Source organism: Stegostoma tigrinum, chromosome 23, assembly GCF_030684315.1.
Source record: "Stegostoma tigrinum isolate sSteTig4 chromosome 23, sSteTig4.hap1, whole genome shotgun sequence".
In the NCBI taxonomy this organism is placed as follows: domain Eukaryota; kingdom Metazoa; phylum Chordata; class Chondrichthyes; order Orectolobiformes; family Stegostomatidae; genus Stegostoma; species Stegostoma tigrinum.
The window spans coordinates 49,347,562-49,370,517 of record NC_081376.1 but is presented as its reverse complement, the minus strand read 5'-3'; the positions used below and the strand labels follow the sequence as shown (position 1 = coordinate 49,370,517).

General features: G+C 40.7%; 1 protein-coding gene across 1 annotated transcript in view; it reads right to left on the bottom strand.

Moving 5' to 3' along the window:
* Window positions 1-3,671: 3,671 nt before the first annotated feature.
* The window catches only part of dcun1d3 (defective in cullin neddylation 1 domain containing 3), a 45,243-nt gene continuing 25,958 nt past the window's right edge, over window positions 3,672-22,956 (bottom strand). The window contains exons 2-4 of the mRNA XM_048552167.2: window positions 17,486-17,568; window positions 9,767-10,308; window positions 3,672-6,148 (exon numbers count right to left, since the gene is read on the bottom strand). Coding sequence (XP_048408124.1) covers window positions 5,629-6,148; window positions 9,767-10,200 — 954 coding nt within the window. The 5' untranslated portion in view covers window positions 10,201-10,308; window positions 17,486-17,568 and the 3' untranslated portion in view covers window positions 3,672-5,628. The remainder of the gene's footprint in view (window positions 6,149-9,766; window positions 10,309-17,485; window positions 17,569-22,956) is intronic.

Below are 22,956 nucleotides of genomic sequence, written 5' to 3'. Positions count from 1 at the left end.
TATTAATGACTTGGATGAGGGGATTGAAGGATGGGTCAGCAAGTTTGCAGACGATATGAAGGTTGGAGGTGTGACAGTATAGAGGGCTGTTGTAGGCTGCAGCGGGACATGGACAGGATGCAGAGATGGGTTGAGAGGTGGCAGATGGAGTTCAACCTGGATAAATGTGAGGTGATGCATTTTGGAAGGTCGAATTTGAAAGCTGAGTACAGGATTAAGGATAGAATTCTTGGCAGTGTGGAGGAACAGAGGGATTTTGGTGTGCAGATACATAGATCCCTTAAACTGGCCACCCAAGTGGACAGGGTTGTTAAGAAAGCATATGGTGTTTTGGCTTTCATTAGGAGGGGGACTGAGTTTAAGAGTTGTGAGATCTTGTTGCAGCTCTATAAAACTTTGGTTAGACCGCACTTGGAATACTGCGTCCAGTTCTGGGCGCCCTATTATAGGAAAGATGTGGATGCTTTGGAGAGGGTTCAGAGGAGGTTTACCAGGCTGCTGCCTGGACTGGAGGCTTGTCTTATGAAGAGAGGTTGACTGAACTCGGACTCTTTTCATTGAAGAGGAGGAGAAGACCTAATGAGGTATGCAAGATAATGAGAGGCGTTGATAGCCAGAGACTATTTCCCAAGGCAGAAATGGCTAGCACGAGGGGTCATAATTTTAAGCTGGTTGGAGGCAAGTATAGAGGGGATGTCAGAGGCAGGTTCTTTACACAGAGTTGAGAGAGCATAGAATGCGTTGCCAGCAGCAGTTGTGGAAGTGAGGTCATTGGGGTCATCTAAGAGACTGCTGGACATGCATATGGTCACAAATTTGAGGGTGCATACATGAGGATCAATGGTCAGCACAACATTGTGGGCTGAAGGGCCTGTTTTGTGCTGTACTGTTCTATAAAGAAAAATGTCCCAGCAAACTTTATATGCACACCTGAGGAAGTTAAACTAACTGAACAGACAATTTCAAGAATTAGTATTGATGGAACAAATTGTTTTAGTCAAATCTCAGAGACATATCAAACGCCTGATGGAATTTGATACAAAGCAGTGGATATGTTGAACTGCATGGGAGTGATTTTTGGGTACTCTGTTCAATCACCCTGTGCTTTTAAAGTGAAAGCTCATCCTGGCTTTTACATTTGTGAGAGACTGTTTTCCCAAACAAAGGCAATCAAATACAAGCACTGCATCCTCAGACACGTGTACCACTTGTAGACTCAAACAACAGCTCAGCCTTTGGCAGCTAACGTGCAATAGGTGTCACATTGAGTTGGTGAATAGAGGATAAAATAAAGTTTGGATTTAAATAGCATTTAAAAATAAAATTCACATTTTCTTAGGAATAGATCCTGGGTTTCATTTAAGATTAACTTCTGAATTTAAACAGATTGGACACCACTGGTTAGGCTTAATAGCCTATGCCAGACGTAACACTCAAAGCCTTGGTTTTACTGTCCAGTGAATGTGCCAACAGGATGCTATGGAATCAAGAGTGCAATATTTTGCATTAGATGCGAAAGCCCTTAAACTTCTTTTTCAGGTAAATTTAAAAACAATGATTGTGGTAAGTGTTGAACAAAGTGTCAATCAACATCATTAAAACAAATTATCTGGCTGTTAACTAGAGTTGTATGAACATTGAAGGGTCTAGGCCCGAAACGTCAGCTTTTGTGCTCCTGAGCCTGCTGTGTTCATCCAGCTTCACATTATCTTGTATGAACATTTGTTAAACACAATTTGGCTGCTGCATTTCCGAAGGGGTAATAGAAAGGCGCAGAAGTAATACTTTCTGGCCCAAATAAATGGGAACAACAGTTGGTCATGATTCTGGTCATGAGGCTTGGGCTAACTTTCCAGAGAAGAGTTTAAAATCTATGTACCAGGGGTACATTTGAATTAATAAATCTGCTCTTGACAGTGGTGACACTGTTGACATCAGACAAGATTATGTAAGCCCTGCAAATCCTCCTTACTAAATGTGCTAAAGTAGGGAGAACTGCTCCATAGGTTATGCATACAGCAACTAGACCACTTAGCCACTCCCACAAATTTGAACCTCAGACTCTATATTGAGACTCCTCAGTTACCATTTCTGCATGTGTAAGGCCCCACAAGCAGGACAATAGCAATCAGAGCACACAGCCTATAGCTAGAAGAAAGTGGCTTAGAGTAATCATCAACTCTAGACCCTACTAAGTCTTTCAACAACAAGTCACACCTGGGAGAGGAAACCTGCTGCTGATTTCCACATTGTTCTTGCCCAACAGTTTCAAGTGACGTTGAACGTGAAGGAAGAACCGCTGAGGAGGATGGATAATGAACTCTGGCTGGGAAAGCTTCAAATGTCCAACACAGAGATTCAAAACATGGGTATGCTGCAGGTGTGCTTAAAGGGAGACTTTGCATCTACCACTCAGATGACAACCCTGAATAAAGCTGGTCACTACTCGACAGGCGTGCAATAGGTACCTAGGTACGTAAAATCAATCAACTAACTGCCTCCGTTCATTTACAACACTGGACATTCCATAACTGCACTAAGTCCAATTTTTGTCACTTGGTGCCATTCTTCAATATTTGGAGTCATTCATTCTTAATTCACTCACAGGACATGGGGCCCACTGGCACGTACCTACTGTCCTTGTCCTTCAGGATGGGAGCATGAGTTTGGTAGGTGCTGTCTGGGGAGCCGTGGTGAATTTCTGCAGTGCATCTTTTAGATAATGATCAGTAGCAGCAGTGTGCGCTGATTGTGGAGGAACTAAATGTGAATGTGGTGCCAGTCAAACAGGTGTGCGTGCACCAGATGGAGTTAAGTTTCTGTTTGAACTGCACCCATCCAGTCAAGTGGAAAGCTGATGGACAGGCTCTGGCGAGTCAGGAGTTGGTGTACTTGTTGTTGTAACCAAAATACTTACTTCAGTATCTGGTCAATGGTAATTCTCCAGGATGTCAATTGTGGGGGAGTTCATTGATAGTTATACTATTACATGTGAAGGGGCAAATGGTTAGATTCTCTTGTTGAAGATGCACATTGCCTGGTACAAATGTTACTTTGTCCCCATTCAATATTGAAAAGGTTATGGGGAAAAGCCAGGAAAGTGAAGTTGAAAATTACCACATCAGCAGTGATCACTTGAATGACAGAACAGGCTCAACAGGCCAAATGGCCGACTTCTGTTATTACAGTTAATTTTGGGAAAGTTTGTCATTTAAATCTACCCTCTGCCCTATTACAGGCTTTTCCTTTTGCTTTTGCTCCACTCCATCACACCTTTCTTTCACATACTCAAAACTCATTAATCATGAGAGCTGGGAAAAGTAAGATGTAGTCATACATGAAGTACAAACTTTGCTTCTCACTTAGCTTATCCAGTGGAGTCCGTGCAGTATTTTCCACATTCTCCTGTTTCTGTTCCAAACTTCCAGCAACTAGGAGTATTTTACTTGTGCAAGATATTTTCACTTCAGTCTGCTGATTCGGGGGGGGGGGGGGGGGGGGGGGGGGAGAAGCGGGGGAGTACAGGACTATCAACATTAGCTTCTGACATTCCTGCCTGTATCATTCCATCAAAACGAAGATAAAACAACTGTAAAATTGTTTTAAGACTGACAAAAACAAAGGTTGCTAAGAATGCAATTGACTCTTTTAATTGGAAAATAATCAGTACGTAAACATACAAAGCATTTCAACTTTAAATAAATCCATTATTTATACAATATCTGAATACATAAAATGTACAATTGATGGTAACAAGACAGTGTATTGGTAGAAACACACCATTAGCAAAACATTGTTCATTTCAGTAAATTACCTACAAGTGATGTTAGGGTGGGTCAGGAAATTTCAGAAAGAGAAATGAAAGCATCTTAAGTATGGCAACACAACTAAACAAACCATCAAGACTCACAACAACCCCACAGACCACAGAACTGCAGCCCAGAAGTGAAAGCACCAAAACTTATCCTATAAAATATACATTGTAGCACAAGCTAAATGCACAGATTATATACCAGAGTTTTAAGAATCAAATTTGTAATCCTGCTACAGAAAATTCAGGGTAGTCAATTGTGTAAAATCCAAGGACAGAAGATTTCGTTATCCAAAACAGGACAGTCAGACAAGGTCCAAAGTCCTGGAATAACTTTGAAGGAGAGCAAAATTAAAATAGAAAAAGTCTTTTTTTCTCCTGTTTTAAGCTAGAAACCAGTCGTCTGATACATTTGTAAAAATCAGTGAGATACACAACAGATGTAACACACCAAAGGTTGCAGAATGCAATAGGACATGTAGGGTCACAAGCACACTTCCACATGTCACTCAACTATAAATTTCTCTTGTAACAAAAATACAGTAAAATGGACATTTTTGAATTTTCACAAAACTTCAATGGACACTGGAGGAAAAAAAGCCAAACCTCAGATTAATAAAAAGCTGTAGTTCAGTAATAAATTCAAGAAAAAAATAAATCACATTTCAGTTGATTTTAGTTAAGGCAACAGTATTTGCAGGACTGATCCCATTCCTTTATGCCCTGCTGCCTATTGCTTGGTGAATACACGGTGTTAAATCTGTGCCAGGACTGAAAATAGTGCAATCAGCTTTGTGAGCAAGCCACCTTGACATACCCTGGTAGCAACGATGTTCCCTCCAGTGAAATGCTAAGGCAGTCACAGATAAGATTTTATTCAGAAAGGTACATCATTGAACTCATGACTGAGTTCATGATTGAGGCATAAAATAATCAATGGGGCATTTATGGTACCTGCAGGTGCAATCTACACAAATGCACATTGTGCGCCCCAAAGTGAACTGGTTTTGGTGAATATCATCATCTGTGCAAACCAGTCGCACTATCTCAATTGTAACAAAGGACTGTAAACTTAACAAGCTGAAACACAATGCTTTTTAGATAGAGATTCCAGATCACTGTGATTTTATCTGGGGGGACTTTGAAAGAACGAGGTGTTTATCAGGCACACACAAGGAAACAAACTTTACAGAGATGAGCGCACACGTGAACTGTGTACATGTACTGCAAACCCTGAAACCTTGCGCAGTATACAGCGTCAATACAACAGCACAGTGCTAACCCAGCTACCAGCTCGATATACTGAAAAACTGCATGGCTGCTTGAAGAACTGCAGGAGTCTTGCACTTTGAACGCCAGAACACCTCTCCAATTCTTGATCAGTAAATTGGTAAATGTTTAATACTGTCTTTCATTTTATACTGTTTCCACTGCTACGAGCAGCATCACACACAGCAGCAACCCCCACCTCGCTCATTCACTGTCGAAATGAGCTCTGGCACTATTTGCCTTTTTTTTAAACCAAGTAATTCCATAAAACACCACAATTATAGAAGCAAAGACAAAACTCTGCAATAACGATGTCAAACTACTTCACACTAGTAGTATTCAAAGGCTGAAACGGATGCTGCTTTTATTAGGGCAACTAGTGAATTACTGCATACTTTTGTGAACAAGCATTTTAAAAAAGGTATTACCCAATTGCTTAAAAAGTGCCTATAAATTATTACAGCATCTTGTAGCCCTTTTAGCAACAAGGCAATTGAGGGTGGTGAGGAGCAGTAAACTACATACGCTGTCATTTCTGTTATTGCTCACTACTCATCATCTGTTACTTGGTAGTCTGTAGCGATTTGTCCTAACTTTTCCACATTTGCAGCCTCTGTAACTAAGTGTAATGCTTCTTCAGCCAGCCCTTCTTTTCTTCGTCTCTCCATTTCCCACTCTACAAATGTGTCAAACAGGCTTGGCCAGGCTTCATCTTCGCTGTAGTTTGTAAGATCGGGACCTATCACCTGAATAAAATTTAAGAACATATTCCACGTATCTCGAGAGATTCCCTTTATTCCGGGTGGGTTTTCAGTTAAGAAGCTCAGCCACTGGTCCAAGATGAAAGGTACGTTTTGTGTGAACACCAGTTTCCAAAGAGCAACAGCTATTTCCCTCCGTAACGATCGCTGACCTTCCTCAGAGTCCAGCCCAAACTGAAACGTAAATCGATACAAATCCTTGAACTTGTCCTCAACTTTGGCTTCATTCATAAGGCTTGGGAACCTGGCACGGATTCCATCAATACTGTCTGCATTTAATGCTTTGCATCCCTCGACAAATTCTTTCCTTTGGTAAAAAGGGAGGAAAATGGATTAATTAAAATGCCTTGAAACAGATGAAAAGCCTGTGTGTGAATCAAGAGTTTCTGATGCGTTTTACCTGTTAATAAATTATAAGCAACACATTTTTATTTAATACTGCCATCACAATTACATTACCAGAATGATTCTAACTTGTAGTGGAGGGGGAGAGGCTTAGATTAGTTCACAGGTCGGCGCAACATCGAGGGCCGAAGGGCCTGTTCTGCGCTGTATTGTTCTATGTTCTATGTACTGTATTATTATAAATTTCAGAACTAGTCTCCTAACTGTCAGATATTTTAGAGGCTATTAAACAACTCTTGGATAGGCATACGGAGGATAGTAAAATGTAGGGTATGTAGAGTAGATTGATCTTAGTAGGATAATAGGTCAGCACAACATTGTGGGCCGAAGGGCCTGTATTGCACTGTACTGTTCTACATTCTGTATTCTATGCATTGATGAATGACTACGCAAATAAAAATGTTTCAGTGTTGTGAACTGGGCAGTATGATGGCTATGGTGAGCACTGCTGCCTCACAATGCCAGGAAACCTGGTTTGATTCCAACCTCGGGTGACTGTCTGTGTGGAGTTTGCACATTCTCCCTGCCTGCGTGGGTTTCCTCCGGGTGCTCCAGTTTCCTCCCATAGTCCAAAGATGTGCAGGCTAGGTTGAATAGCCGTAGGAAATGCAGGGTTACAGGGACTGGGTAAAGAGGGTTGGTTTGGGTGAGATACTCTTCAGAGGATCAGTGTGGACTCAATGGGCTGAATGATCCTCTGGCTGGTCAATACTTGAGCTTTCTCGCGTCCATTACAAAACACATGCAAGTTCAACTTGCAATAAACAAATGGCAAGGTTGTTGACTTGCTGCCAAGCTAGCTTGTTTTCATTCAAATATTTTTGTAACATCACTGAGGCCTCTGATGAAGCGATGTTGTTCTACTCCACTTGGAATTTCTACTGCCTGGTCTGTTTTAGTGAGTCCTGTCACTTCCACTTTTGATCTGTATGAGTTTGTATACAGGGTCCAATTATATATGTTTGTGGATTGCATTATGGGTTGAGAACCATGCCTCTAAGAATTCCTGTGCATGTCTATGCAAGCCCACAGGCACTCTACAACAAACACTTACAAGGACACCTCACTCCCACAACATGCAGAACCAACGTGGTTTACAAAATACCATGCAACGACTGCCATAAACATTACACCGGACAGACAGCAAGGAAACTAGCCATCAGAATACATGAATGTCAGGAAAATGGCATGACAAACACTCCTTAATATCAGGACACCTGAATAATGAAGGCCATCAGTTTAACTGGAACAACATAACTACAGTAACCCAAGCCAAACGCAGACACACGCAGGAATTCCTAGAGGCATGGTTCTCAACCCATAATGCAACCAACAAACCCGTACAGAACAAAAGTGGAAATGACACTACTCACCATAACGGACTAAACAGTATAAATTCCAAGTGGAGTAGAACAAAATCGCTTCACTGGAGGCTCCACAGATGAGGTCACCTAGCATGGTGACGAAACGTCTAAAGAAGAACAATCCAGCTCAGCGAGCCAGTCAACAACCTTACCCACAACCCAAGCTACAAATCTTTGCTAAAACTTTAAACAAACAGCAAGTTTTGTAAACATCAGGTTCACGTTAGAATAGTTTACACCAAAATCAAGCATCTTTTTCTCTCTCAGACCTTCTGCAGCTTTCTGATTTATACCGAAGTTATCAATTTCAGATTTTTTGCACATCTTTTTCAAATGACAATCTGTGCATTAGAAAGTCAGATGGACTCTGTTTCTACACAGGAAACAAAAAGATGTAAGAACTCAGCAATTCACTTTTACTAATTTCTGAAATTCTTGTCTGCTGAAAACATTGTTCTTGCACAATTAGTTGGTGAATTATGCGAGAACAATGTTGGATTTTCTGTGGTCTAATACAGAACCTGATTTCACTGGATACCTGACTATTTCAATGAACTGAGTCTTTTTATCCCCTTCAAGTATCTTCTGTCGCTTTCTGAACAGCTGAAGACAATGCAAAGGTTTAAATGTTACTGGGTCCCATGGAGGTGAATGACTGTATATTCCATTCTTTCTGTATATGAAGTTCAGCAAACTCAGACAATGAGGTTAAGGTAGAAAGAACTTACATAGCACCCTTCACACTAAAGAAATAACTGTTGAAATGTAGTCACTGCTGTAAACTAAAATCATGTAAACTAAGATCACAAAACAAACAATTAAGTATGCAGCAACAGTATGGGTTGATTGAGGAATAAACTGTGTCTGAAGAAAGTCCCTAGATGATGTCCCTGCAGTAATTCAGACACCTCAATTAGACCATGACTGATGTGGACCCATCTTAAGCCCATCGCTCATTGTAGTTCCATAGCTCTGAACACACTTGGTTAACAAAGCTCTTAACTGAAGTTTTAAAATCCATACCTAGCTGTGTCTCAGTCACTGACTTCCACACCCTTTGCAAGAAGTCATGCTTTCTGAATTCACCCAAAACTGGCCACACTACAATTTGAAGGTTATAACCCTATGATCTAGACTCTCCCACCCAAAGCAAACAGTTTCTCTACAGAATTAAAGGGAGACCTATTTACTCCTCATAGTGCTGTTTCAATTTAACAGCACTGGTTATTAGTACTGGAAATCCTGCTCAGCATCAGCAACACAGGATTTGTATTGAAACCTCATTCAATACAAATGGCCCCAATTTCTCACAGTCTCTCTTTTACACAGACTGCAAACTGCTCCCATGCTATACCACTGCCTGGAGTCTGTGCCAGGGAAGCTACTCCCTCACAGCCCAGCCACCAGCTGGATATACTGCAGCCCAGACACACCAGATTCCCCCTCACAACCTATCACGTGTTGATCACTGCCGAATTCAACAGATCCTCATTGTTCCCCAGGGGACAGATGGAACAGCAGGACTCCTGTGCAGCAGATCGCAGCCCAATGCTGGTGGAAGAACCCAGCAAGACTGCAGCAATATTTTAAGAGAAGAAATGTAGCTAGTGGGTTGATGGTTTACACTTATTAACTGTGTATAGCTAGTATTCCGAAGATACACACACCCGACATTTGTAATAGCCTTTCCAAATGCCACTAGAACGCAGATGCTGTTCTGCTTTTAAAATGCTATCTGTCCCCCACTGTATCAGATTTACTGAGCACTGCAAATTTTAATAATTAAGCGAGACCGCTTACAGCTTCCCAGGAAATGGAGAGATGGTTTTTGTGGAACACAACTAAGCCCTAGTCATCCAGTTTCAGTGGATTCACACAGCAAATGATCACACGGTCAGTGATTTTTCTCGTGGTGTCTTGTCGTGCATTTTCATTGATTTTGCTTGAAAAGCCCCAAAGTGATATTGCTGAGAAAGCAGCTAACCAAACCAAGCTGTGACAAATCACTTCTGTGCACTCTCTCTTACATATTGTTGACAGTTTGATGTAACCACCTCTCAGTGAATACAGCATTTCAGCTCATACTGTCTGCACTGAAACCAGAACAGCCATTTACTGCAGTAGTGCTGCTTTAAAAACACATCCAAACATCTTACCTGGTAAACTTGCACATGGTGGCTGCTTGAAATTTCCATGCTAACAACAACACTATGAATTCAGTAGGATCCACAGAAAGGTCATTGCAAAACCACTCCATGCCCTCCTCTAAGATTGCGTCCTCATGAGCATCTTTATACCTGCTAAACAATTCTTCAGCTCGCTTAAGTGAGAACTCCTCACGACATGAAAATGATTCTTCTTTTTTACTGTCTCCAGAGTGAGCAAGTTGGGGCTGGGTTGATTCCACTACGTCAGTTTTCTTTGTTCCATTTGCAAGTATATCACCAGAAGCCTTTGCACACATTGAGCTAAACTCTTCACCAGGGCTGGCAGCTTTCTTAACGTGTGATTTGCTCCCAGATTCTTTATCTCCAGTTTTACTGCCCAGAGATGAAGGGGGGTTTCTGCACTTGGTGACACACTGGCCCATGTTTCTCAACTGCAGCTCTAAAGCAGTCCCCTTCCAGTGACACTCCGTCGCTGCTCCTGCTGCTCCATACACTTCAACTTGGCATCAGGAATGCTGTTTAAGAAGAAACTGAAAAACAAAATGATCATGACATTTGACTGAGCATTTCACAGTTAAGCTTTAATTACCACTAAGCTTGTAGTTCCATCTTGTAAGAAGAGCCTTTTAAAACAGATATCATGTCACAAATATAACAAGCAACAAAACATTGAAATTTAGTTTTAGAAGGTGACCCAAACTCAAGTTTCCTACTGCTGGCTTTATTCTTCAAAGCTGAATCTTGGGCCACTGGAAACTCATTCATTTTAAACACAAATAGCAAAGATTCTTTATTAAGACTCCGTCTTCTAAGTAACAAATAACCGAAAACTTTAAGTCGAACAAGTACTATTATATCTGTTAACTAAAGTGACTTGTATTTTAAAGAGAAGTGTTTTGATGGCCAATAGCTTGGGGGTTTTACACATTTACTGCCTTTGCAAATGTCTGTCAGTTCTTGCAGAAAAAATGAACTGATCACAATGAAAAAGTTTTGAGGATAATGAGAAAGAATGTCTCAAGGTTGATTGTAATACTCCCTCCTTCGGTGACCAAAAGCAGACACCCAAAGGCAAGACTGTAGCATGGTAGACTGTTGTAATAACTGCCAGAGCAACACCAACAGTACCAACCTCGGGATACTCACAATAAGAAACATCAGATCACAATTTATATCTCAATATTCATTTGTACAATTACTGATGATAGCAGTGACATGTCTTATTCTTCAATAAGTATGTACATTCCAAAAAATACATACATTTCCCACCAACTTTCCACGGTTTTCAATGTGAAGTCATTTATTTTCTCAACTAAAGCATGATGATATATTATAGACACACCTGAGAATGAAAACCACTACAATAAGCCCTTCATGAGTAGGCCAGAGTCAGAGTGGAGGGTGACAGGCAGATAGACAAATAAAATAACGGCACCAAGGTGGCTCAGTGTTTAGCACTGCAGCCTCAGTGCCAGGGACCCAGGTTAGATTCCAGCCTTCGGCGACTGCCTGTGTGGAGTTTACACTTCTCCCTGTGTCTGTGTGCGTTTCTTCCAGGTGCTCTGGTTTTCTCCCACAGTCCAAAGATGTGTGGGTTTGGCCACGGTAAATTTCCCCATGGTATCCAGGGGTGTGTAGGTTAGGTGGATTAGCCATGGGAAACGCACGGTTACAGGGATAGGGTAGAAGGGTGGGTCTGCGTGGGATGCCCTTCGAAGGATCAGCATGGACTTAATGGGCTGAATGATCAGCTTCTATACTGTAGGGTTTCTATGATTCTATGCTAAACCAAAGAAATTGGCTGCCACAAAGGCAGCTCGAGGCCAGAGGCCAACTGTCCAGATACCTAACATCAATCTTCATACCAGTTTTAAATAAAAAGTGTGTCTTGTGGCACGGTGTTCCAACCTCTGAGCCAGGAGATCTGGATTCAACTGCCATCTGCCCCAGAGGTATGTCATAACATCCCTGAATAGGCTGATTCAATGGGCTGAATGGCCTGCTTCCCACACTGCAGGGATTCTATGATATCTATGATGAAAAGGAACAGAACTTTTTTTTAAAATTCTGCATTCATATCAACGTTTTCCTGGTCAAACTAGAGGGAACTTCACAATAAAATATGGCCAAGTTTGATCACGAAGCTGCCTCAGGGGAATGGCAAACACTTAGAAGTCTCATCTCTGGAGGGGAGAAGAGCTCACACATGACGAGACTTTGTTAGTAAAGTCTTCCTACAAAATTAAACATCACAGCTGAAGAATCAACATGAGCAATCTTATCCTCAAGTCGAAACATTAGATCAGCAGCTGCACTGTTAACCGTTTGCACGGAGTCAGGTGTACCTTGTTTTATTTCTTTACCACAAACAAGCAGTAATACTGTGTTACTTCTTTTGACATAAAAGAAAAATTCTCATCCACACGATGGAAGTGAACATATCAGGTCAGATACCACACTCAGCTAAAAACATGGTTAGCTAACAACACTTCCCTTCTCCCTGATCAGTCAGTCACTGGCAAACACAGCTCTCCACTCACAACACACTTAGGCCTCAACTTCCAATGTTTGTAACCATCCAATTACTAATTCTACCAAAGTTATGCCATATCATTGATTTATGATGGTAAATTTTGATAAGTAGAGCCTTCAAAATTCATCTACTCAACACAAAAGAATACAGAATACAGGCCCTTTGGCCCAACTCATTCATGCTGACCCCTTTACCACTGCCTTACCAAGCATCATTAATATCTCCCTCTGAAGATGAAATTTAAAAAGCAGTTAACATACCAAAACTGATCTGGGTTTTAGACTCATCTCTCATTCTCAGAGGCTGAATCTATACAAATTTTTCTCGAAAGACAACACCTAGGCAAGGAGAACTTTTCCATTTAGGAAATATTGGGATTAGGAACGCTCTACTTTGGAAGCCAAATCAACAAATAATTTTAAAAATGGGTATTGGGCAGATACATAGGAAACAGACCAATGTTAATGGACTAAAAAGGGCTGTAAAACTAGGTGCCACTAGTCTTTCTTTGAGGCAATACAGAAACAATGGGCCGAGTAGCCTCTTTGTGATGTATGTTTTTAATTATTCCACTTTCATTAAGGAAGTATCCAATATTCCACTACCACAAAAATCAGTGGAATCACAGGTGAGCACTGTAGCTCTGTTTTCCAGGTAACAAGACGGTAATCTTAGCAGTTAAGCAACAAAGAAAACTTCCTTTTAAGGAATGGTGAAGTACCATTCTCTTGTTTCTCAGCCATCCTACTTTGCGACAGATATTAATTGCATCACAATGTAAGGAACACGTGGTGTTACTCAATATGCTCGAGTTACAAGCTTCTGCTGTGATTTTGTTTTTATTCACTTGTAGGGTGTGGGGGTAACTGGCTGGACCAGCATTTATTGCCCATCCCTAGTTGTTCTGGAGATTAAGGCTAACTTTCATTAACCCAGTTCTTAAAACATTATCTCCCACTTTATTGTGCAGTCTCTTGCCTCACACTAGGTATGTCAATTGCTTGCAGAAACTCAATTTCAGTTTTGCAACATCAGATCTCTGGAATTCTTTTTTCAAAATTTTGCGACAATTTTTCAAATTACTACTGTACAGTATGCCAGACCCACAGCAATGTGGTTGACATGTACCTGCCCTCTGAGTTGGCCTAGCAAGCCATTCAATTGTATCAGATATAACAGTGTGGAGAAAATTTCTCAAGAAGGGTTCCGAACCGAAACATCAACTTTCCTGCTCCTCTGATGCTGCCTGGCCTGCTGTGTTCGTCCAGCTCCACACTATGTTATCTCTGACTCCAGCATCGGCAGTTCTTACCATCTCCTATTCAATTGTATCAAACCACTTCAAAGACCAAAGAAAGCGATGAACGTGGATGGTCTAGCTGACAGTGATACAGGCACCAGAAAGAGCGACGGCAAACACTGTTCAGCTGACTCTGCAAAGTCTACCTGGAAGCTCAGAGTCAGACAGTACGGAAACAGACCCTTCAATCCAACTAGCCCTTGTCAATTGGGTTTCCCAAACTAAACTAGTACCACTTGCCTGCATTTGGGCCAAATCCCACTAAACCTTTCCCATTCATGAACCTGACCACATGTCAAATATTATTACTGTACTCTGGCAATTCAATGCATAAATACATCACCCTCTGTGTGAAAAGGTTGCCCCTTAGGTCCCTCTCAAATCTTTCTCCTCACCTTAAAAATATGTCCCACAGTTTTGAACTCCCCTACCCAAGGGAAAATGCCTTTGCTATTTCACCTTATCTACACCCCTCATGATTTTAGAAACCCTTAAGGTCACCCCTCAACCTCCTACACCGCAGTCAAAGCCTCTCCACATAACTGTAAACCCTCCAGTCCTGGCAGCATCCTGGTAAATCTTTTCTGAGCCTTCTCCGATTTAGTAACATCTTCCTAAGCAGGGCAAACACAACCGTACACAGTACTCCAAAAATGGCCTCATCCAAACATCAGAGATAATAGGAGCTGCAGATGCTGGAAAATCCGAGATAACAAGGTGTGGCGCTGGATGAACACAGCAGGCCAAGCAGCATCTTAGGAGCAGGAAAGCTGACGTTTCAGGTGTAGATTTTATGAAGAAGGGTGGAGGCCCGAAATGTCAGCTTTCCTGCTCCTAAGATGCTGCTTGACCTGCTGTGTTCATCTAACTCTGCACCTTGTTATCTCACCCAAACATCCTTTGGCAGGTTTTAGACAACCTTCTCTAACCACTGTTAGTAACCCTCTCAAGTCTGACTGCAATTTAAAAGTTTAGCACAAGCACAAATTAATGTGGGAGTTGCAGTAGGCAATTTCCTTGCTGTGTAGTAGGCATCCCATATAGTTGCCCTGGAATCATTTTACAACAAAACCATTAGATTTTGAACAAACTCAATCCTTTCTATTCTCATGTTTTAGAAAAGAATGATTATATTTGTCTCCTCCCACCTCATTTTTGCAGTTCAAGAACAATTTAGCCAGTGCCATTAATTCACTGTTACAGTCAATAAGCTTTGTCCAATGACTGTGCCAAAATTAGGAAAGCAGTCCTACAGCTGTAAGATATGATTCCATGAGTATGATTCTGCCCTAGACACTACTATCACCTTGCTTTGACCTATCCCACTGGCAGGACAGACTCAGCAGAGATGGAAGCACAGTGGTATACAGTTAGGACAGAGTGGTCATATGAGCTGCCAACATTGACACTGGAACCCATGAAATCCCCCCTGCCACCTTGTCCATGTTGAATACCACTTGGAGAGAGAATGGAGGACAGCAAGAGAAAACGCACTTTAGGTAGGGGACTGCAAAATCCACCACAAAGAACTGCTCAGCAAGACTGCTACCAGCTGAAATCACTAGGAGTTGGTCATTCAGCCCTTCAAGCCTGTTCTGCCATTCAACGTGATCATGGCTGATCCTCTATCTCAATAACACTTTGCCCCCATACTGTTTGATATCATTAAAATCTAAAGTATTATTAACCGCTCTCTTGAATGTATTTAGTGACTGGCCCTTTACAGCTTTCTATAAAAGAAAATTCCACAGGTTCACTACGTTTTGAGTGAAGAGGATTGTCCTCATCTCAACCCTAAATAGTCTACCCCATTTCCTAAGACCACGTCCCCTCATTCTAAATTCCCCAACCAGGGATAACATCTCCCTGCATCCAGTTAGTCCAGCGCTGTTAGAATCAGATAGTCTCATATGTGCCTAAACTCGAGTGAACACAGACCCAGTCAAACCAATGTGTCCACATAGGACAGTCCTACCATCCTAGTATCAGTGAACCTCTACTGCACTCCATCCAAGGCAAGTATAGCCTCTCTATCGGTAAGGAGGCCAAAAACACACAGGATATTCCAGGTGTAGTCTCACCAAGGCTCTATACAACTACAGTTAGACATGCCTGCTTCTGAACTTGAAACTGCAATATACCATTTTCTTTCCTAATTGGTTGCTGCACTTGTCTACTTTAATGCCAGGCCTGCCGAGTTTCTCCAGCGTTCTGTTTCTTTTTAATTGATTCTACTGTTTAGCACACATGCAGTTGTCAGCTATAGCTACATCAGGCTGGCGATCTTCCTAGATTGCTCTTCTCACTGAATCAGGTTTGGTCACCAATCTCGACAGCACTAATAGGCTATAGGATTAAAGATTTGGATAAGATAAAAACTATAAGCTGCCAAAAGTTATCCTGCATGCTCAATTTCAGCTGATAGATCTGTTCAAGCTAATGGCGGCAGTGCCACAGAGCATGACGGAGGGTGTTGTGGGTGCAAAAGCATGGTTTAGTGATAGCCACTTATACCAGTGCTGTGGAATTTCAGCAAATACGTTGATGTCAACTTAAGGTATGCTCTGGTGCTGGCTTATGTACCGCATCTCCAAATTAGTATTAAATAGCAGAAGCAACCTGATTTCCTTTAAAAATTGACTAAAAGAATATTCAAATGTGTTATCAAAAAGGGAACAAAAGTAAAAAAATTGAGGGGAGAAGCTGGGAGACTTGTAAAACAGTGTCATTTAGTGACCTGCAATTACAGTACAAGAATCAAATGTTGGCCTGGACTTTTCACCAATAATTAAATGTTGACACTTATTGACCAAACGTTTAGACCATGAGATCCCAAATCAAATAATACAAATAGCATCAGACTGCTAAGTTTGTACGAGGCTCTGGACAGACTGCATTTGAAATATTGTGAGCAGTTTTGGGCCCCATACCTAAGGAAAGACGTGATGACCTTGGAGGGAGTCCAGAGGGCATTTACAAGAATGACCCGAGGAATGAAGGGCTTGTTATATTTGGCGCATTTGAAGACTCCGTGGAGTTTAGAAGGACCTCATTAAAACTTAGAGAATATCAAGGGCTGGATACAGTCAAATGGAAAAGATGTTTCCTCTTGTGGAGAGACTAGGGCCCAAAGGCACAATTTCAGAGTGAAGGGATGACCCTTTAGAACTGAGATCAGGAGAAATTTCTTCAGGCAGAGGGTGGAGACGTTGAAACTCATTGCCACAGAAGGCTGTGGAGGCCAGGTCACGGTGTATTTAAGACAGAGTTGGTTAAGTTTGAGGAGGGGTCACTAGACCCGAAACTTTAACTCTGATTTTTTCTTCACAGATGCTACCAGACCTGCTGAGCTTTTCTAGAAACTTCTGTTCTTGCTCCTGATTTACAGCATCTGCAGTTCTTCCGCTTTTTATATGGTTAGGTTCTTGATTAGTAGAGGATCAAAGGATACAGGGAGAAAGCAGCGAAATGAGTTTGAGAAACACATCAGTCATGGCTGAATGATGGAATAAATGCTGTGGACAAAATGGCCCAATTATGCTCCCACATCTTATGCTCTAATTGAATAGGTCTTCAGGCATCACAAGAAGAACTTCTGAATGGTTGATAATGAGCAAAGGGAACCCGACTGTTCAATGAGTAAATTATCCAATGTCATTTATTGAAATGCCACGTGGACAGATGAACAAGACCTCAGCATAATATTACTGGGATGTTAAATCGTGACAGATATTAGCTTTGAGGTGCCTCACATAAAATTTATCCCAAAACAAACTTAGTTAGCTTCTATACGAGCACATTGTCACAGCTCAATAAACACCTCAGGTCAAACAAATTGGAAAGCAAAGTATTAGATACAAACAGCTGTACTTACAGAAATAAACGTGACAGTTACAGATGGTCTCTGTAGCATATCGGTTTGATGTACACACAGTTACGACGTCAGTTCACGAAACTCTAAAATTCAAGCGGAAAAAACTTCAACATTTTAAAAAGCTTTATCTTTGTTCCAGTATTTGTAAGGTGTATTGTATTTATAACAGTTTAAATTAGAGTGTGCTCAGTTTTACTGCTACAGAATTTGGACTTCTACAGAATTTTCTGCCCAAACGTTTGGAAAATGTTGTCTTAATTGTACTCCTCTTAGTCCTACTTTCACTAGTTTTTCTGAACTATTAATGGCCATAACGATTGAGAGCCACAACTATTTTGGACAATCATCTATGCGTATGGCAAGTTTGTTAACAATAATATGTGAATTTTTTTTAGAAGAGTTCAATTAATGTACATGCCTTGTTATTTGTGGAAAGACCACAGTTTGTACTAGTTCAATTCAGACAGAGGTTACAGATTAGGGATGATGCAATTTGATTTAAAGTTATTTAAGATGATCTCAGAAAAGCAGTGTGGCTAGCTGGTGTGTTAATATTGGCCCAGCACTGTCAGTTCTGGGAGAGTGAGAAAGATTGGGAGTTGGGGAAAGAACAGGATCACATTGATTAATATTTCCTCTGTAGCTGGACACCAACTGTCCAATGCAAAGTGAGGAACAGCCACAGAGTGGGGGAAGGAGGAGGTAATAGGGGATGACCAATGCTCAACGTGTCATAACTAAGCAAGGAACCTACATCTGCAATAAGAGTGAAAGAGGGAAGGAAAGAAGAGAAATTGGCTGAGATAGGATGACGAGTCACAACCAATGGCAAATACAGAATAAAATTACTTCACACAGGATTTTCCACCTGGAAGTGTCATTAAATGCTGGTTAACAATTTATATGTTGTTCATTATAAGAAAAATCTTGTATGCATTTTACTGAACTTTCAACTTTAGACTTTGGCGAGAACACTGCGAGGTACTGTGTGCAAATTTGTTCTCCATACTTAAGGAAGGGTAGCTGGAAGCAGTCCATTAAAGCGTCACTAAATTGCTTGGATGAGGTGGTTGTCCTATGATATAAGATTGAGTAATTTTGGTCAGTCTTCTCTGGCATTTAGAGGAATCAGAGACGATCTCATTCATTTTGTGAAGGGCTTGAGGGGGTAGCCAGCGAGATGCTGCTTCCCTTGGCTGGAAAATTTAGAATAAGGACAGCACAGTGGCAAAGTTTTGGAGCTAAATCAGTTAGCACTGAGACAAGGAGAGATTTCTTCACTCAAAGGGGTATGAACTTTTGAAATTCTTTACCACAAAAAATAGTGCACGTGGCTCCTGATCTTTCAGAAAAGGACAAGAAGAGTAGACGGGAAAATATGGAGTTGAAACCAAAGGTTTGACATGTTCCATTGAGTGGTGGAACAGATTCGATAGGCTGAATGGTTACCTCCTGCTCCTATTTCTCTCATTCTTAATAAAATAGGCTTTGCAATTCAGAGTTTAGGAAAGATGGATATGACATATAGGTTTTTGTTTTTGATAGTTAACCAGCAGTTACTGTCAATGGAACTACAGTGGAAATTAAACCAAGAGCTGAACATTTTTCTAAGGCACAGAATTAAGCTTATACGTTAAGAAAGAATTCCAACTATGCAATGCTAGTTAAGGCTTTCCAATACCTCAAAATGCTTAACAGACAATGAATTAACATTCAGGTTCAGCAACTTATTTTGCACATGGCTAATACTCTACAAGCAGAAAAAAGATAAATGACCGGTTCGTGTATTTGTTGGTGGTATTTATCAGGGGAGCAATGTTGACCAAGTATCAAAAAATTCAGTTCTTCAAACATCACCACAACAGGCAATGTTACATTGCAACAAGATGACAGTATCTCTGACAATATGGCACTCCCCCAGTATTGCACTGGTGTGTTGAAGGGAGGGGGGGGGGTGCGGGGGGAACTCTCAACTCAGACTCCTGAAGAACTGAAAAGAATGCTTTAGGTAAAAGGAAAACTTGGAGGAGAATTCCACCAACACCTCTGGAAGATCAAGCCATTAAAGGAGCCTGTACCTTTAGGTAAAATGCATTGACAGAAAAAAAATCAGTTACTCAGATGGAAGAATCCAGATTTCTCATTTCCCCAAATAGTTTACTGTCAGTTGTTATGATAGTAAATACCAACCAAGAGCACCCTTAAGACTTATAACCTTGGCATTTTCATTGATTTGAACACATTTTCTGAAGTATGTTGTCAATTTTTCACTCATTTATTGACTTCATTCATAACTCAACTGATTTAGCTGACCAGAAAATGTATTAACATTCATCTTCAGCCTTACACAAGATTTCTATAAACTGTCAAGATGCATGGGCAAATTTAATTTGTCTTTTATTCTACAGTATATGACTTTTTGAAAAAACTACCCCATTCTTACAAATGACTATAGTTTGTCTATATTATTCGGGTGATTCTAACGTACCGCATTGATAATCTGCAGGCTAAACATTATTCAAATGTTAAGCATGACGTCCTTCCTGTGCAGCAGCTGAAGACAAATTTAGCAACAGATTCTGATTTCTGCCACACTGCCTCCAATGACTCAATTAAGAAACCATATTTGGAACTGAAACTGGATAGCGAATTGTTACAGTGCATCTTTACCATCAGATTATCAATATTACAGCACTTCTTGAAAGGTCACACGACAAGTCCTATTAACCACAGTGTGAAAATTACACCAGGTTGGATTTGAAACAAAATCATACCCATGTTTGTTCATTGTGCAAGGGGAATACCACACAACAATGGCTAATCCAATTTGTTCTGAATTAAGATTTCACTACTACGCATCAGTAAACAGGACATTTCACTGTTACTTTTATAATGAAAAGTCACAGCATGCAGAAGATGCATTATAAGTGTTTCAGATAATTTCATGGTTGGAACTACATACAATAAAGAAAGAGACTCGATAATCCACTGGTCCTTGCTGGTCACACAAATCTCCTCCTATTACCTGTCATCTAATAATCACGTGAATCTCTATTGTTTCTTTCCTTTGTGTGTTTATTTACCCTCCCCACAAATGTATCAGGAATTTCTCCTGTGCAAGGTATTAAGACTGATTACACATTTACAGTTTAGTCACAATTCGTCGACATTTTTTGATGGAGTTTTTTCTCGTCGAGAATATTCTTTACAAACTGTGCATTGCTTAGACACAACTCATTTGCACAAAGTATAGGCACTAACTTTATAGTCTACAACGGACCTGGGTCTTTTTAAAAGACGACATCTGGAAGGTAAACCAAGCAAAAATTAAATTTAATAGATGTCAAATTCTGTATCAGTTCCTAATCCAGTACTTATCTTGGTAAGTGTTCAGGCTAAAACAAAAATGCATAGCTATAACTGGAACCAATATGATTTTGCTTGACTAACATTCAAAGTCAGCACCATTTTCAACAGGAACAGAATGTGTTGTCCAACAGCTGTTAATACTATTTCCTTCAGAACAGACTTTGCAATCCAGTAAACTTTGGTCACGATTCCTTCTGTCACAGACATCTGCTTCATGGGATGAATCTAAAAAGGCATTCAGGTATTATTTGGAGTTATTGTTTTGAAACCCATCTCACAGGATGATTCAACCCTGCAGAAGGTCAAAGCAACCCAACCCAACCCAACCCCACTGAGGCACAGCCATTTGACTGCATTTATACTCTTAATGTAATTGATGTAACAGTGTACGTGCACTGTTCCTGAAAAGAATATCATAATGCACCAGGATCCCTTTGACAGTCAAAACTGCAAATCTGGACAAAAACTTACAACAATCAAGATATTTTCCTTTTCAGTGGAGTTGAGGACTAAATGCTTGTATATCCTTGAGAAATTATAGCTATGTTACTACTGAAGATAGAACCAGGCCACTGAGTCCAAATCATAAAAAAGTAGTTCTACATGAATCAGAAGTAAGACATAATGTAAAACAAAAAATAGCTTTTTCACCAAGAAGAAATATTTGACGTTTTTTTAATTGAATTGAAACTAGTACAATTTTACCCAACTATTTCAGGGATGTTACCATTGCAATACCTACTATAGATATTTTCAATCAACCTACACGGATGCTATGACAGATCTCTGAAGCAGGTTGGACTTGTACCCAGATCTTCTAGCCCAGAGATAAAGCACACTACCAATGTGTCATACAAACCCTGTTACAATACTACTGACTTGCTAAATAGGGGAAATTGCACGAAAGCCCCTTATGATCGTAATCAAGGGGCTCCTGTAATATCTTCTGCAACCAAACAACTTGTGTAAGCATTTATCAAAGAGACTGCTCAGTTGTGAGATTATAAATGCAACATTTCAACTCAATCGTGACATGCTTATAAAGTACATATAAAGAACACAAGCCAGTAAAAGGGTGGAAATATGAGTCCAATTATATTTATGGAGTGAACAAAGCAGCTTAATGTCCTTTAGGTAAGGAAATATCCTATCCCTATCTTGTCTGGCCTACATGTGACTCCAGACCCACAGCAATGCAGTCGACTCTTAACTGCCCTCTAAAATGGTCAAGCAAGAGACAGTTCAGTTAGAGTTGGGCAACAAATGCTGGCCCAGTCCCACAAATGAGTGAAGAAAAACAATTACATTTCAGGTGAGGATCCAGATTCAAAACTGCAAATTAAACATCACTAACCACCCAGCACAGTCGTTGCTAAATGGTGTTGAAACAATGCATTGTTAGACTTCTTGCAAACAGTTAGGGAAGAGCAACAAATGCTGACTTTGCCAGCAACACCCACCTCCCACAAAGGAATGAAGCAAAAATTAAGCTTTGTATACGCATTTTTAAATTCGGATTTGAAACTCACAACTGGGCCACTTTCATTCCTTTTAATATTCATCTGTTGTCAATCCCCTCGCATCTCTCATTTTCGATCTAATCCAGCTGCACCATTAAAATGTACCACCATTGTTGACAAATGCTCTTTCCTTCCAATAATTGTCTGCGTATGTTTTCTTTCTAGCACTAACAGTTATTTTGAGCACAAAACCCATCAAATTAGTGGTTAACTTGGGCTGAGTTGACAACGGAGTCATAGAGACATACAACACAGAAACAGATCCTTCGGCCCAACTCGTCCATGCCAACCAGGTATTCTAAACTGAACTAGTCCCATTTGCCTGCGTTTGGCCTGTATCTTTCTAAACTTTTCCTATCCATGTGGCTATCCAAATGACTTTTAAATGTTGTAATTATAATTGCCTCTGCTACTTCCTCCTGCACCTCATGCCATATGTGCACCACTCTGCAAAAAGGGTGCCCCTCAGGTCCCTTTTAAAACCTTTCCCCCTTGCCTTAAACCTACGCCCTCTAGTTTTGGGCTCCCTTAACAACTATCACCCCTCAGCCTCCTACACTTCAGGGGAAAAAAGTGCTAGCC